Source organism: Hydra vulgaris, chromosome 06 (genome assembly GCF_038396675.1).
Source record: "Hydra vulgaris chromosome 06, alternate assembly HydraT2T_AEP".
Taxonomy (NCBI): domain Eukaryota; kingdom Metazoa; phylum Cnidaria; class Hydrozoa; order Anthoathecata; family Hydridae; genus Hydra; species Hydra vulgaris.
The window spans coordinates 6385931-6403501 of NC_088925.1; the positions used below are offsets into that span (position 1 = coordinate 6385931).

The window sequence follows — 17571 nt, forward strand, 5'->3', positions numbered from 1 at the left end:
AGATATTTAATGCTAACTCGTCCATTTAAGATTTCCTAGTTTCATTGATGTTTTTACCAGTCCTTCGCATTATGCTTATGCAAACATTCCATACATAAGTAAATTCACTTGTAAAGTGAAATATTCACAGTTGTAGCATCACTTTTTTTCTTATTATATTTATTGTTATGTTATCTGCAATTGTTCAAAAATTTGATATTTCACTTTTTTATTTACAGATAAAGATGTTGCACCTAATCTAGTTTGTGCCGAGGATGCGGTCTTACAAAGTTCAATGCATCTTCTTTTCCGAAGAATGTTACACAAAATAGCATTATTATTGATTCCAATAACGAATTAAGCACGAAGTCAGCCGAATCTCTCTGACAATCTGAATGATTGTCTTATTTCTGGCATTTACAACTTTTGTCACCAGTTCTTTTTAGGAGATGTTCTCTAAAATTTTTAGAGCTGTTAATTTTTTCATGGTCTTGTTAGTTTTTAACGGTAAAGCAGTAAGCAAGTACGCCATACGTTGGTCAAAGTCCCTTTGATTGTCTTTCTTCGTAATGCAGAGATAATAGAAACGCCCGGTTAGATTGTTGTTCAATGCATTTAAATGCTATCTTGTTTTTGATAATACTCTTTGTTACTTTTAAACTACCTCGTCTTTTTACAAATATTGCTTACAATACAACTTTAAAAATTGTTGTATTGTAAGCAATATTTGTAAAAAGACGAGGTAGTTTAAAAGTAACAAAGAGTATTATCAAAAACACGATAGCATTTAAATGCATTGAACAACAATCCTCTTGCTACACTGAAGTCAATTTCTTTTACTTGTTGTAAATGAGACTCAGAACAAAATTGGTAGAACTCTAGATAGAGTATTTCTTTAAACCTATTATGATTCGTTTCTTCAACAAACTTTAACTTGAAACGAGGATCAAGCATCATTGCAACTTTCAAATCAACATTATCCTTGAATTTTTGAAAACGACAGTTAAAGTCTTTCTTAAGTTCATAAACAACAGTTTTGATTTCAGTTGCTGTGTCACAAGCATAGTCAAGAAACTTTTCCAATGCATAGATAAATGGTATAATCTCTGATGTACATGCAGTTTCTTTACTCATTTCTTTTGTAGCACTTTCGAAGTGTTTTAATATGCATACAAGCATTTCAGCAAGTTGCCATTGATCATCCGTAGGATTCTTTGCATTTGTTGGAATTCTGGTAATGCAATATAATGCAATAGCTTTTTTCTGCTCAATGAACCTCTCAAGCATATAATATGTTGAATTCCATCTTGTGGAAACATCTTGAAATATTTTGTGCTTTGGCATTTTTAATTGACTTTGAATTTCCTTTAGTTTAGTCACAGCACTAGATGAGTGGTGGAAATGTCCTGCTAATGCTCGAAAAACAGCAATTGCATCACTTGTTGTTCCTTGTTCTCTAAAGATCTTTTTCTGAATACAAGGTTGTAAAGTATGCATCGGACACGGAAGATATTTATCGCCCAAATTTGACTCTTTAATGGCAGCCATTACATTGGCTGCATTATCAATTAAAACTCCATGAATCTTTTCATGGGGAATTTACCATGTTTATAGCGCTTCATTTATGAATTTGCTTATATTGTGCCCTGTGTGCGACTCAGGGAAGTGTGTAACTTGTAAGATGACACGGTTAACTATAAATTCGTGGGTCACAAATCTAGCAGTTAAACTGTAATACGATTGAATTGTGTGCTGACAGGTCCAACCATCACTAGTTAAACTTAAAAAATCTGCTTGATCCAGCTCATATTTTGCTTTGGCTTTTATGGTTTCATACATCAGCAGAATGACTTTCGTGGATAAATGCTTTCGACTAGGTATTGTATATTTTGGAGCTAAATTCTTTAAAAGTCTGGTAAACTCTTTATCTTCAACAATGCAGTATGGTTGCAAGTCTAAACATCATTTCTCCAATAAGCTTGGTAATAACTTGAGCCTTTGGATTGTCAAGTTGCCACAATTTTTTTCTTTGCAAAATCTCCCGCAGAGAGACCTGAAACAAATTCAACAAATAAAAAATATTATTTAGTAACTAACAATGACCAGTGACGGACCTGAGTGATAGAAGTATGTATCATTCGCCCCTCATTTTGACAAGACTTGCCCCAATCCCGTCACAACATCTTGAATTCTGAATAGTAAATGAATTTAGTTACAGCTATCTGAGTTACCTGTTTCGATGCTCTGTTTTACAGACTTTTGATTTGGATCTGGTGAAGATTCGTGGTTAATAGTCTTCGTCTGAGAAAGCATCATGCTATGTATATTGTAATGCATTTTTTTCAGATGGTTTTGTAAATTTGTTGTTGACATGTTGTGTGCGTCTTTACTTCCTCTAGACAAAATCTTCTTGCAAAGTATGCAGACTGCTTTGCCAACATCTTCATCACTCACTTTGAAATAATTCCATACGGGATTTTTACGTCGTGATGAGGTAGCCATAATGCGCGAATGGATAACTAAAAGTTATAATAGCAATTCTGAAAATTGAAATATGAAGCTTAATTAGTTTCTTACCTTTAATAATATTTACTGAAATAAACAATATTCATATTCAAATTAAAAAATAATTTGAAATAGTAAATAGCCATTTAACCTATATTTGTAGGGAAGATATGTTTACTTTTACTAATGATCCAGCGTACAAAATCAAAAATCAAACGCAATTGATTTAAATTTCAATTGAGTTTTTCTGCGTATTATTTTTTGACATAATCATTGTAAAACAAACTTTCATTTGCACGAAAAAATTTTAAATAAAAATTATTTCTTGCTTTAAAATTAACTTATTTGTATAGCTTTTTAAAAAATTTCAAGAATCTCTTAACTTTCGTGCGCTGTTTTTTATGACATAAAATCCGGAGGTTTTAGTAACAGCTAAGTAATTTCAAATGCTAGGTTTTTTTCCAAATTTAATTTTAAATTTTAAATTAATATTTAAAAATATATAAATTTATATCACTCGGTTTTTAGAAATTATTAATTAAATGTTAGGAAAAGTCAATTTAAATTATTTTTCAATATTTTACGACTACCTAATGCATTAATAATTTTTATTACTAAGGTCGAGTGATCATAACTTTATTTGATTTAAAATAGCAACAAATTTTAGCTGAAGAAAATATAAGGGTTATTAAATTTAATGAAACAAAGTTTACTATAACGTAACAGTTTAAATCAGTTTTTATTTAGTGAATATAAAAATCAAAATAAAAAATCAATGTGTTTCAACTAAAGTAACTTTTTTTTCTTACTGTTCTCGTTCCGTTTTTTGCCACCCTAAACAACTTCTCGCCCTTGTGTTGCGCATAACTTTGCCACAACCCAAGACCCGGAGCTGGTTTCATTTATATCATATTTGGTTTGTCACAGTATACTGTGACATACCAAAAAATATTTTTACGTAAGTAAAGATTCTAGGCTAGAGCTTGAAAACTTAAAAAAATTTCGCCGAAGCCGAAAATTCGGCAAAAAAAACCTGGCTTCTGCCGAAGCTTCGGCAAAAGTGCCGAAGCTTCGGCGTGCAAAAGTCGAAGCTTCGGTCCATCCCTAATAAAAATGTGAATTTAACTCTTTATTAACGTCACAACAATGTGACATTAATAATGAGCGAAACTAATTAATGCTTTTAATGAAATCACCAAAGTAAATATACCGTTGGTGTTCTATCGTCCGATTAGGTAGCAAACCTGTCACGTGACCTCCAACGGCAAAAACAAATAAAGCTAATAACATTTTAAAATTTAAGTTGATTCATTACAATTTAATGACTTCGTCATTGAGTTTTTTGATACACAACTTACCTGGGCTGCTGGCAGCTCTATTTTATGCCTTTGTTTCTGGTTCTATGTCATTTATGAACAAAGTGAGTATGTTTTTATGGTACAAACTCTTGTGGTACATTACAAACGATTAGTTGTACATTGATAATAATAACTATATTTGACTCTTAATGACTAACTATGTTAACTGTGCTAACTAAGTTAGCACACCAATTTAAATTTTCCAGTTATGTATTGGTTATCGTTTTATACTGATAATATTAATAGTAATAACGAAAAAAGCTTACAATCGGTGCTTAAAATTAAAATTTAAAGTTATAATTTTTTAAACAGAATATTAAAAACTATAGTTCAACTATAATTGAGTTTAAATGATAAAATAATAACAGTATTACAAAAATTATAGTGTTGCAAATGCAATAATTGTTAAAAAAAAGTTTCTTTACTATTACTTTTTGATTACTAAGCAAATTTTATTATTTTAGGTTATTTTAACTTCATACCACTATGATTATCCTGATGTTATAATGCTTTTTCAAGTTGTATTGACTGCTATAGTTGTTGACTTGTGTCGAATGACAAATATATGTAAAATACCTCCTTGGACATTTCAAAGGTGTTTATTTAAATTTTTAAATAGTGAATATTTAGTCTGTTTGTATAAAATAATTTTTAATGAAATTTTTTGTTGTTGTTTTATAATATTGTTTTTATAGGAGTAGAGAGTTTTTCTTCCCCAGCTTATGTTTTGCACTTCACACTACGCTTGCATTAGCTGCACTAAGTGGTTTATCTATTCCAATGTAAAGTTGCTGTTTTTTCTTTGTTCTTTTTTTTAAAGTTGTTAATATCTATTTTTAATTGATTATATTTATATTAAATAAATTGTTGTTGTTGTTGTTTTTACATAATATATTTATAATATTTGCCAAAAGGTTTTCACAACACCTTTTTAAGGTTTGAAAACTATATGAAATCCTTTCCAACTTTCAGTTCTCTGTCAAAAAACTCTGGAATTTTTTTAAAATAATGTTGTATATGGAGTTGTAGTTTTCTTACTCTGTGTGTTTAAGTAAAGAAATTACTCTATTGGCAATATATTGAGCAACCTTAACTGATGGCTTTATTTATTTTACAATTTTTTCTGTTTCTGAACAAGATCTTGGTGTACAAATTACAAATAACCTGAATTGGAAAGATCACTCAAAAACTTGTTTTAACCAGAGCAAATTTCGTGCTTGGGTCTCTAAGACGCGTAATTTAAAACATGGAATTTAGAAACAGTTTTAATTCTACATTGTTCTTTTGTTCATCCTCATCTAGAGTACTCGTCCTCAGTTTGGAATCCTTACCACCAATTAGACATCAAATTAATTGTAGAAAGGTTAAAGTAACCAATAATAATAAACAAGTAACAAATAACTGTGCTCAAAGAGAAAATTTCTTTTCAAATAGAATTGTGCCTATCTGGAATCAGCTACAGATAAAAGTTGTCAATGCCCCATCAGTTAACTGCTTCATAACAAGCACTAAAAAGTGCAACGACTGCTATAACCAAGCAAACTGGTTTGCTAGAACCTACTTCTAGTGCAGCCTAAACTTTATTGTTGTTATTGTTAATATTATTATTATTGTATATATATATATATATATATATATATATATATATATATATATATATATATATATATATATATATATATATGTTTAATCAAAAACAACAAATATATATTTTTTCAAAAATGTTTATACGCTGCTGTATTTATTGAATTTATCCATATATTATATATATATATATATATATATATATATATATATATATATATATATATATATATATATATATATATATATATATATATGTTTAATCAAAAACAACAAATATATATTTTTTCAAAAATGTTTATACGCTGCTGTATTTATTGAATTTATCCATATATTATATATATATATATATATATATATATATATATATATATATATATTATATATATATGTATATATATATTTATATATATATATTTATATGTATATATATATATATATATATAGATCTATAGTTTGTTGGCTTTGGGAAGAGTGGAAGGAAAAAAGTGATTCTTACGCCAACATATACGTCACTTTTAATTACTTTTAACTTTCGTCCAACATTTCCGTGTTGGACGAAAGTAAAAACCATTAATTTAATTACAAATTAATCGTTTTTTAAAAAAACCACAAAAACGCAAATTTAATTGACCAGAATGTTTTTAAAAACATTCTGAATGTTTTTAAAACATTTTGAATGTTTTTAACAATATAAACAATGTTTTTATTTTAATTTTTTTTAATAAAATGTTTTTATTTTTATTTTTTTTAATAAAATGTTTTTATTTTTATTTTTTTTACTGTAAATCATGCGCGGAGTGTTGCTACATCGACTATCTTATAGCCTGACTCGCAAGGGAGTGCTGCTACATCGACTGACAAATAGCCTGACTCGCAATGAAGTGCTGCTACATCGACTGACAAATAGCCTGACTCGCAAGGGAGTGCTGCTACATCGACTGACAAATAGCCTGACCTGCAAGGGAGTGCTGCTACATCGACTGAGGGTTTGGTTGGGGCAGGCAGTCTATCATTATTTAAAAAAAAAAATTCCGGTCTTGCATTTTAATTTTTACTTTTTGTCAACAAAATATGGAAAAAACTTTCGGACAACATCTAAGGGTTCTATATATATACATATAAATATATATATATATACATATATATATATATATATATATATTTATATGTTGATATAAATATATATATATATATATATGTTATATATATATATATTTATATATTATATGCAGAATGTTGACCCTAATTCCGAGGGTTGATATATATATATATATATATATATATATATATATATATATATATATATATATATATATATATATATATATATATATATATATATATATATATATATGTATACAGGCCTCAGCGGGAGGAAATGAGCGCAAAAGCAGAGAAAAGCTCTCCTAAAACAAACATGGTGAGCCTTGCCAACTGCTCCTTTAAACAGCTTTTTACAAGAGCTTTTGGTTTTTGCACAAGCTATCTGTTTATTCCTTTAAAAAATTGCTTATTAAATACAAAATTTGGTTTTATACTTGTTACAAGCATATGTTTGTAACATTAATATTACAAGAATATATACATAACAAGCGTCATTTATTGCGCCGTGAAAATTTTATTTAGACGAGCGTTGTCTGAGTTTTCACACTAGCTATCCGTTTATTTGTTAACAACACATTACTAATTTGATAAAAAATTTGACAAAGAGCTTTACTGTTTATAAAAAATGTTTCATTTTTTTTTTGTAGTAAAATTCAGGCATTTTAAGAACTATTACAACAATAAAAGTTCCACAATAAAAGTGAATCATATATTAAAGTAAATAATGTATAAAATATATAATTCATTATATAAAATAAAAATTATTATGCAATAATATAGAGTGTTATAATTTTATATTTTATCAGTTAAATAATCTTATATTTTTTCAATATGATTTAGAGTGTAATAGTTTTATATTTATCAGTTAGTCAAATCTAATCAAAAACATGTGCGTCGATAGTTTAATCTAATCAAAAACATGTGCATTTCAATTGGCACACTTTATAAGTTTTTTTTTGTTGTTGTTGCAACAAAAGTGCCTTTTAAAAAGCATTGCAGATTATTATGCAATTAATTTATATTTATTTATAAAAATGACTTTTTATTTTTCATTTTAGTTGCAATGATAATTATACTATTGAGAGAAAAAGTTATACTTTGGCGAGAGCCGTAAATTGCTCCCGTAAACCATTTTAGGGGAGTGTGGGCAAGAGCTAAAACTAAAGCGAGAGCTTTAGTTTTAGCTCTTGCCCACACTCCCCTAATCCATCAAAACTATTGATTGGAAAGATTTATTTTCCAATAAGTCTATCAATCAATGCTAATCAACATTCTTAGACCAATATAAAAAGTTATGTGATTCCTTTTTAATTGGAATAGATGCAGTTTATCCATGTGTATTAAAAGAATGTGCTTTGGCTTGGTCCTTACCACTTGTACTTATGTTTCAACTATCACTTGATTCTGGAACTATTCCTAATGAATGCTCCTGTGCCAATATTACACCAATTTTTAAAAAAAGGAAATAAAACAGATCCAGTCAATTACAGACCTATCTCTCTAACATCAGTGACATGCAAGATAATGGAATGCATCATAGAAAGTGCCATAATGAATCATCTGTATGCAAATAAATTAATATATCCAAGTCAACATGGTTTTGTTAAAAACAAAGCTTGTGTAACAAATCTCCTAGAAACTCTTGATTTTGCAACTGAATCAGTTGCAAACAAACATCCTGTCAATATAATCTTTCTTGACTTTGAAAAAGCTTTTGACAAAGTCCCTCGCAAAAGACTTTTAGATAAAGTATTCAAAAATGGAATTCAAGGAAAAGTTCACAAATGGTTAAACTCTTTTCTATCTAACCGAATACAAAATGTTGTTCTTGGTGAATCGATTTCAGAATGGGCTGATATTGTAAATGGAATTCCACAAGGCTCAGTTCTCGATCCAGTATTATTCGTTATTTGTATCAATGACCTTCCTGACAATCTCTCTGTTCTACCTAAAGTATATGCTGATGACACTAAATAACTTGCAAAAATAAATTTATAAGATATCAAGAACAGAATTAGTATACTCCAATCTGATTTAGACAATGTTATTAACTGGACTAATACATGGCTATTATTATTTCATTAAGTTTTAAAAACTAATAATAATTTATTTTATTAGTTAAAACTGTTCATTTACATGTTTTTCTTTTTTGTTTTTTTCATGTTGTTTAAGATCAGAGGGTCTATTAAGTTCAGACTTGGTATAGTTATGTTAAACACATGTGGAGAAAAAACATGTTAATAAGAAAATGTTTTTTAATTTGATACTAGTTATGGTTTTTTTAAATCAATTTAAAATAAGAAACACGACAGTGTTAACTCAAAACAAGTCATAATGCCTAACAGAACTGTTATTGAAAAATGGGGGTTTAAAACCAATGGTTCAGATGAAGTAATTTTAACTTGGTATAAAACTTGCTGAAAGTAATCAGTGCTTTTAAAAAATTAAGACTGCGCTTAATTAGAATCAGAGACATTTGTATTCGGCAAATCAGTCATAAAAATGAATACTTTTCAGACCATATTTTACGTTCTCATACGCATGCAGCAGTTGTATAAGGTTTAACATTTATTTACATTAAGTTAAATTTTACAAATGTAAATTTTAAATGTGTGTAAGCTGTCTATTCATTTTTTTAAACAATTTGCTATTAATAAAATCTTGGCCTACAGCATATAAACAAAATTTGTATTTCTAAATGACGTTATTTCTAAGATCAATCTAAAATACCAATGAAAATTTAATAGATAAACTATGATTGTTTTTTTTGTTAAAAAACAACCTCGAAACTAAAAATTCAATAGTTCTTAAATTTGCTATATTTTACTTATATAAAGTTTAATTTCTACATTCTTTAAATAATTGTCTAAAGCTATGCTCTTATAAAGCAATAATTTTTAATCAATTAATCACAACACTTTTCATACCCGAAAACAAAAAATCTATATAAGTTTTTTGGCAACCTGATGTCGGCTAAGTATGGCTATATATATATATATATATATATATATATATATATATATAGATATATATATATTTTTTTTTTTTTTTTTCTAGATTATTCACCTCCCCAAGGCCCGAGGGGGGCCACTACAGTCGAGGAGGCTACTCATTTTTTTTTTTTTTTTTGTGTTTTTTTTTTTTTTGTTGTTATTCGTGGCGCAACCCTCTCTCAACTCTTTAACTCCGAAACACGAACCTTGCCGAGCAAGGCCGCTGCGCGGAGAAACTAAGTTGAGCGCGGTACTTCCAGGGACGTGGTGGGAGTCGAACTCCGAACCTCTCGCTTACAAAGCGAGCGCTCTTACCACTACACCACTACCGCATGTATAAGGGTAGGTCGATTTTAGCTTTTTTTTTTTTTAATTTTGAATTGCGTAATGTTGCAGTTGTCTAGGTTAGAAATAAGGTTTTGTCAAATCTCAAGCATCCTGGTTTAAAAATGGCTTGCAGGTTTACATTTCAAGTCTTAATTTTGGACTAGTTTAGTTAGATTGTTAATTTCAAACATTGATATATTTTATTTTAGGTCTAGTAATCTTGTTTTAAAATATCTTGTTTTGAATTTATAAAGTAACCAATAAATGATTTTTAAAATAACCCAATTGTTTTAAGAAGCCAATAAATTTTCATTAAATCGTTTACGCGCATTTAAATTTAAATTTTGCAAATCTTTTTTTGCATTTAAAAGTTGTTTTTATTTAGAAGTATTGCATCTTGTTTGTATTTAAAAGTTGGTTTTAAAATTAAATATAAAGTATTTAAAAATTGGTTTGAAAATAAAATTGCAAAATAAAGAAATCGTTTAATATTAAAGGTAAATACTTATGACTATTATATTTAGAGTAATGTTTTTACCTGTTTAATATTATCTAAGTTTTGTTTAGTAGCTACTAAAGTTTAAAATATAAAACTTTTCAAAGTAACTAATGGTTTTACTTAATTCAGTCAAAGAAACTAATGGTTTTACTCAATTCCTGAGGGGGCCATGGCTTCCAAATTCTTTCAAAAGAGATTTTTTTTTTTTTTTACAAGCAAGGTTTTTAAAAGTAAGTTTTGATATTTTAGGGTTTTTTAATGCTTTGGCCCCCACTAAAAAGTCACACCTTGGCCCATGACTCGAAGTGTTATACTTTAATACAGTTTAAATGTTATTAGTCTACGAAAATGCCAAAAAGCTAAGGCTACAATTACACGGATGAAAATTGAAAAAAAATATTGTGGTAGCCCATGTGTGAATTATCAATAACAGATCCAAGCACTTTTAGACAAGTTATTCAGTACTATTACTATCTTATTCATATAAATCCAAATACAGATATCGTATTAGTTACTCAGTAAATTAGCAATAATATAAAATCAGTTTGGGCAGTAAACCCAAGTTTACTCTTATAACTCACAAATCTATTAATAGGAAAGTTAAAGATCTTCTCATACTTGTTAAGGATATTAATCGCAAGCACAGAAAAGCAAGCGCTAAAAGAAATCTTGATGCAAACTTGGACAAATTTTTTGATATTTCTGCGTGTTCCTGTTCATTAGATGTGTTTCCCTGTAGTGACAGAAAGGTTTCATGCAATAAAGAAAACTGCATCAAAGAACATATTGTATGCCTTTACTATTAAAGTAATAAAGTACCTCTTGAAAACAGAGCTTTCTTCATGATCAGAGGAAAAAAATCGGTCTTAAAGGTGCATATCAACTTTTTTCCGTTGATAGATTATCTGTCAAAAAGGGTTCAAGGACTTGATAAAGAACGACAAAAAATATCTTATAAACTTGTTGTTGAAGATGAATCCCTTATACTGCACGTAAATTTTATTGAAGAAACAAGTGGTTTATCCAATACAGAGGTAAATATTTTATAAATGCTTGAATTATTTGTAATAGATGAAACAGAAAGCATTTTATTTTATTAACTTTTTTTAGGATGAAAGTGAATGGAAACCAATAAATAATCCTATTGGAAAATACAACTTGGTTAAACTTCCAAGATTTGCAATGGAACTAGTCAGAAACAAGTGTTCATCAAATGTAGGTGCAGCCCTTGCAAATGCTTTACTACATGACACTAAACATCTCCTGAAAAATGATGTTAGTATAAAAGATACTTTGATTGACAAATGCAAATTAGATAGGACCAAGTCAAAAGTAAAATTTTTTTTAAGAAGTGGATTCAACAAAAAAAACAGTTATTTGTCTTGGGGTTGATAGCAAGCTCGATCAGATAACAGGTATTATCTTTTTCCAAATATTTCTGGAAATCCAGGTTTTTTTCTCAATTTTTAGTTTTTCACTCAGCACTCAAACAAAATTAAAGTAAGTTTGAAAAATAAGTTAGAAACAACTCAGCTAAAAACAAAATTAAGAGGTAAATAAAGGAAAATATATTCCTGATTTTTTCCGGATATTCTACCCAAACAATTTTCCAGATTTTTAAAATATTGTCTGGATGATCTATGAGATAAATAAATCAAGTAAAATAATAAACTCATTTCAAGGAGAAGTACTAAAGAAATGCATTGAACCTGAACATCACCTCACATTTACTTATGAAGATAAAAAATCGAGTGGAAATTATTTGACTCAAATAATTTCCACTGGAAAGAACAATTCCTGTTTCTGGTGCTTAGTTTTGCTACTGAAATATTCAGTGTTTTACAAGAACATAGCAGTTTGGAAAGTATACAAGCTGTTCTTCCTGATAATACTGCTACCAATACTGGACCAATAAGTGGCTTAGTGGTAAAACTAGAAGAGTTTTTAAAAAGAAAACTACATCTAATTGGATACGCCTTACATAAAAATGAACTTCTGTTACGAGTTCTTTTTATAAAACTTGATAGTGACACAACTGGGCCAAGAAGCTTCAGTGGTCTACTTGGCAAAAGATGTGCTGAAAATAATCAGGATAGAAGTCAAGTTTTTTTTCAAATAGCTAGAGTTAACCACTTATTGTGAGAGTAACTCACTTAGCACAAACCATGCAAAGTTATTAACTCTAGCTATTTGTCTTTTCTGTTTGTATACTAGAGACAATCAACCAACCATTTCTTAAAAAAACTCGTATATTTTATTGTTCAGGTTTACGCTCCAGCGTGGTTCAAAATAGAAAAAATCTTCAAATTTTCATAAATCCCTGCGGCTTATTTTTTCTACTATTACTAGAATAAAAATCTCCCCTTTGATGATGTTAAACTTATTGTAAAAAAAAAACAGTAAAAACAATGAATTGTGTCTAAAACCTGAAAATATTATTTATGCCATGCTAATAGATAATGACAGCAAGATACAAAACTTTGGTTTTCAAATCCTACTGGCTCTAAGGCAAAGGTATTTTTTTATAGTTAACTAAAGTAATATTTTGAAAAAAAAAAGATACATTAAATGTGGTAATTAGCTTTAGTTTATATTTATAGACTAAACAACGAAAGTTTGAAAGTAAGTTTGAAGAAAATTCCAGAAATTAATTTTAATGCTAATCATTGGTATGAATTGGTTGACACCAGCATTACAAAAGTTACAGAGCCCCCTACAGCACAACATTTTCCAATTGAGCAAATCCAATACATGATTGACAATAATGTTTAACCTAAAATTACTGACTTTTCATCTCGCTCCTAAAGTGTTGAGCGAGCAGTAAAACTTGTGTCACAAGCATCCCAATATGTTTATGGATTTGAGAATCAACACAGCTGTAGTTTAACTAAGCAGGTAGATGCGTAAACCATATATTTCAAAAGAGCATTATTCCCATTCTTATGATGATATTATTTAATTGACAATGTTATCCTAAAAATATATATCCCTATTCAAAATGTTTTAAATTGAGAAAATAAAGTTTATTTTGATATTCCCATGTAAATATAAAATAAAAGTTTCACTATTTAAATCTTTAAATAGTTAACCTGTTATTATAAATTTAGCTTAATTGTTATTATAATTTTAGCTTAATTAAACACGGTAGTGGCGTAGTGGTAGAGCGCTTGCCTCATAAACGAGAAGTTCTGAGTTTGATCCCCACCACGTCCCTGGTAGTACCGTGCTCAATTTGTTTCTCCGCGCAGCAGCCTTGTTTGTAGAGGTTCTGGTTTCGGAGTTAAAAGAGGGTTGTAACCACAAAAAGTAGCCTCCTCGACTGTAGTGGCCCTCTAGGCCTTGGGGAGGTGAATAATTATTCAAAAAAAAAATTTGTTATAAATTGTTATAAATTTAAATCATTCAGCAATGCAAATAGTATTAAAAAACATTTAAATATGAACATGTTTAAAGCGTCAATATATATATATATATATATATATTAGGGTAGGTCGATTTTAATTCCACTTCATAGTTTTATTCCACTAATTTATTAATTATACATATAACAAATATAAACATGAATATAGTCAGTATAAAGTTTACCATCATTAATAAATGTTACAAAAAAAAAGAACAGCTAATCTTAATTTTTAATCAAGCTATTCTTTTTATAAAAAATAATTTTAGTTACGTTTTTTAAAAAAAAACAGGCCAAAAATTGTTTGCCTGATGCTACCTAAAAACAAGTTCAAAAAGTGCGGCACAGAGTTTTAGCATAAATTTTGGTTAATGTTTAAATGTACATTTAGGTATAGGAGTTTGAAATAGCTTTAACTACCTGATCACAGAAAGTGATTATGAATCATAACACCAAGGTTACATTTTAAGTCATGGTTCAAAGATAGTGAGAATCCTGTAGTTCATCAATGAAGGCTCTGTTGTGCATGTTGCTGCATTGTTCAAAACATGTTTTGTTTGGTTAGTTATTATTCTAAAATGTTATTTGACTATTGTATTTATAGATATAATGTCTTGCGACGAATGCTACCTCTTGCCACCCTTTTAACAGCTCACTTTGTTTTAAAGAAAACACCTTCTTATGGAATCATTACTTCTGTACTAATTATTGTTATCGGAACAGTTCTAGCAGGTTTATTTGTTCTTTTTATATAATTTCATAGTGTAATAATTTCTATAATTTAGTTCTATTTTTTTTTTGATTATTAGGTTTGGGAGATTTAAAGTTTCATTTCAGTAGCTATTGTAATGGTTTACTCAGTGTGGTTGCTCAAGCTACTTACCTGACTTATGTTCAAAAAACAGGTGTAGAAGATAATACATCAGCACTTTCTGTCTTACATATTAACAGCATTAATTGCATTCCTATGATGCTAATATATACAACAATCAATGGTAAACTTTTAGAGTCTTTCAGTTTTACGGGTTTTAAAAATGAAAATGACAGAATAAGTTTTATTGTAAGTTTCTCCTTTTTTGATTTATGTATGTTTTTAATATTTTTGATGGTTTTCTAAAATTGTTTTCTTGCTATCATTTTGTTTTTGCTGTGGTTGTCATTTTAAAATTGTTTTCTTGTTATCATTTGTTGTTGTTGACAGTTTCTTGTCAAATCAGTTTATGCCTCTCTAACAACACCTACATTATCTACATGTTGAGTTACCTCTTTTAGAAGGTGAGATAATTTGTACTAAATGCGCTAAATGTTTATGTATATTGTGACTGCCACTAATTTGTTTTGGTCTGAGTTTAGATTTATTTATTTTTATATTTTATTTGTAAAATTTAGATTGTCGGTTGAGCTGAGGTATTTAGGTTGATGGTAGAGTTGAGGTATTTAAGTTGATGGTAAAGTTGAGGTATTTAGCATGGTGGTAGAGTTGAGGTTTTAAGGTTGGTAGTTGAATTGTTGTGCAATAGTTCTTATTTATTCAGTAGGCTCTCTTAAATTGAATTAATGGCTTTAGTATTTTAGTATTCCTATATTGATGAATGGCAACCTTCTCAGAGAACTCAAGTCCTCTTCTTTACATTTTTTGGATTATTGTTTACTACTGACTTCTTATGGAAACTTTGTATAAAATTGATTGCTAAATTAGCGTCTGCTAAGGTTGCTTCTTTTTATCGTGCTTGCCATTTTCTTACTCCTGATTCCATTATTTTGTTGGACCCACTCTATCTGTTAATTTTGAGTCTCTCTCCCATTATCGTAAAGTTGTATCTCTTTCTCTTTCCTACAAATTCTATCATGGTTGCTGCTATATAATCTTTAGTTCCATCAACCAAAACTCATTCTCGCTTGACTCTTCATTCAGCAAAGTTTCATTCTTTTACTGTATCTGCCCCTGCTTGCTCTATAAAAACTTTTACTAGTCTAATTTTTCCCCCACACTTCAACCCTTTGGAACTCTCTCCCATCTTCATGTTTTCCTGACTCATACAACCTCCAACTTTTTAAGTCTTTGTTTCCCTATTCTTTGGATTCTCTATTCTTTGTTTTCTAGTAACCGTCAACTTTGTTGGGAGTAAATCAGAAAAGATCTTTAAAAAATTAATTATTCCATCTGCTTATACTGTAAATTTAATTGATGCAACACATTCTGTGATAAGACAATAAAGAAGTCATATATAATTGTTGTTGTCATTTATATATAGTCATTTATTTTGTCAAAAAGTTTTGATCAAAGCCCATATTAAAATGCCAAATAATAATTGAATGAAATTAAGATTGTTACTTCATCATTTTAACACTAATTTACTAACTGGTAACTGGACACTACTATTTAAATATTTTGTTATTATTACTGAAGTATACAATACAAAATCTTTTTATATTTTCAAAGAATTTAAAAAATCTTTTGTTTTTAGTGTTATATAAATGTTTCTTTATTATTTTTCGCATTCAATATTTTTTGAACATCCTCTAATCTTGTCTATTCAATTTGATTGCTTATTATTTCTTATTGTTCAATTTATTTTAATAAAAGTAAATTACAAATCTTTTTCTATTTTATTCCATCAAATAAAGTTATAAAAAATAATTTTAAAGTTTAATAATAAAATAAAAGTATTAATTTATTTAATTACTATTAAATATAAAAGTTTATTATAATAATAATCATAAAGCTATAATAAACACACAAAATACTTATTAAGTTATATCAAACACAGTGGCATGGACAAGATTTTAACATTTGAAATGAGTAACTTCCAGACATAGGCATTTGTCAAGTTTTTGAATTTTCATACTGTTGTCAAATAAAAATTTTAAGTAAAAAAAATCTCTGGGTTCAGAAACTGAAACTTTTAGATGTGATGTCTCGGTTGGACATGTCACTGTCTTATTTTGACATTTTCTACTAACCATGCAAAAGTTTTTATGTGATAATGTAATGTCTTCTATATAAAATAATATGAAAAAAAAAATACATGAAAAATTAAAAACAATGTGAGATAAAAAAATATATTTATAAATCTAAATATGGTGTTTAGATATGATTAAATGTTGGGTGATGTGGTAGTTGTGGGTTATGTTGCCGATTTATCATGAAGAGATGTTCTGTTAAAATATCTAACTATTTAATAACAGATTATCAGTGGTGTTGCTGAAATGGATTAGGTAAGGGATTTAGTCCCCACCTTGTACATTAAATTTCAAAACATAAGTATGGCAAACTTTTTTGTTGTGTACCATGTATTTGTAGACAACAATGGCTTTCCCTCTCCTACTTCTATTTCAACATAAGATGATATGCAAGGCTTCTTATTTTGTGTACATCAAATAGATTAATGATTTTTTATTTTTTGTACAAACTAACAGAATAGCAGATGAATTATAGCAAATTTTTTGAACAGTTAAAAAAATTTTAAACCAAGTTCCTTTTTTTATTTTCAAAATAAAAATCAGTTTGTAGAAGGTAGAGGTAAGTTATATTTTAGAAGGGTACAGGTGTCTTACAGGAGTTCCAATAACTTTTAGCTGGCTGAACTTCTGATTTTGCAAAGAAAACTTGAAAATTACTCAAAATATTTGTTGTGTCTTCTCAAAATCATGTTGTTAATAATACTGTTGTTACTTCTCAATATCAAATAATATTGTTGTGTCTTCTCAATATCAAATAATATTGTTGAATCTTCTCAATATCAAATAATATTGTTGTGTCCTCTCGATATCAAATCCTGTTAACGTTTTTGACAAGTGTGTTCTCAGTTATTTAGT

The 17571-nt window shown here is 28.5% G+C and overlaps 1 protein-coding gene across 1 annotated transcript in view; it reads left to right on the top strand.

The window, feature by feature from the left end:
• Positions 1–3693: 3693 nt before the first annotated feature.
• The window catches only part of LOC100197493 (uncharacterized), a 29495-nt gene continuing 15617 nt past the window's right edge, over positions 3694–17571 (top strand). Inside the window, exons 1-5 of the mRNA XM_065799080.1 lie at positions 3694–3904; positions 4307–4437; positions 4538–4624; positions 14357–14484; positions 14562–14812. Coding sequence (XP_065655152.1) covers positions 3806–3904; positions 4307–4437; positions 4538–4624; positions 14357–14484; positions 14562–14812 — 696 coding nt within the window. The 5' untranslated portion in view covers positions 3694–3805. The remainder of the gene's footprint in view (positions 3905–4306; positions 4438–4537; positions 4625–14356; positions 14485–14561; positions 14813–17571) is intronic.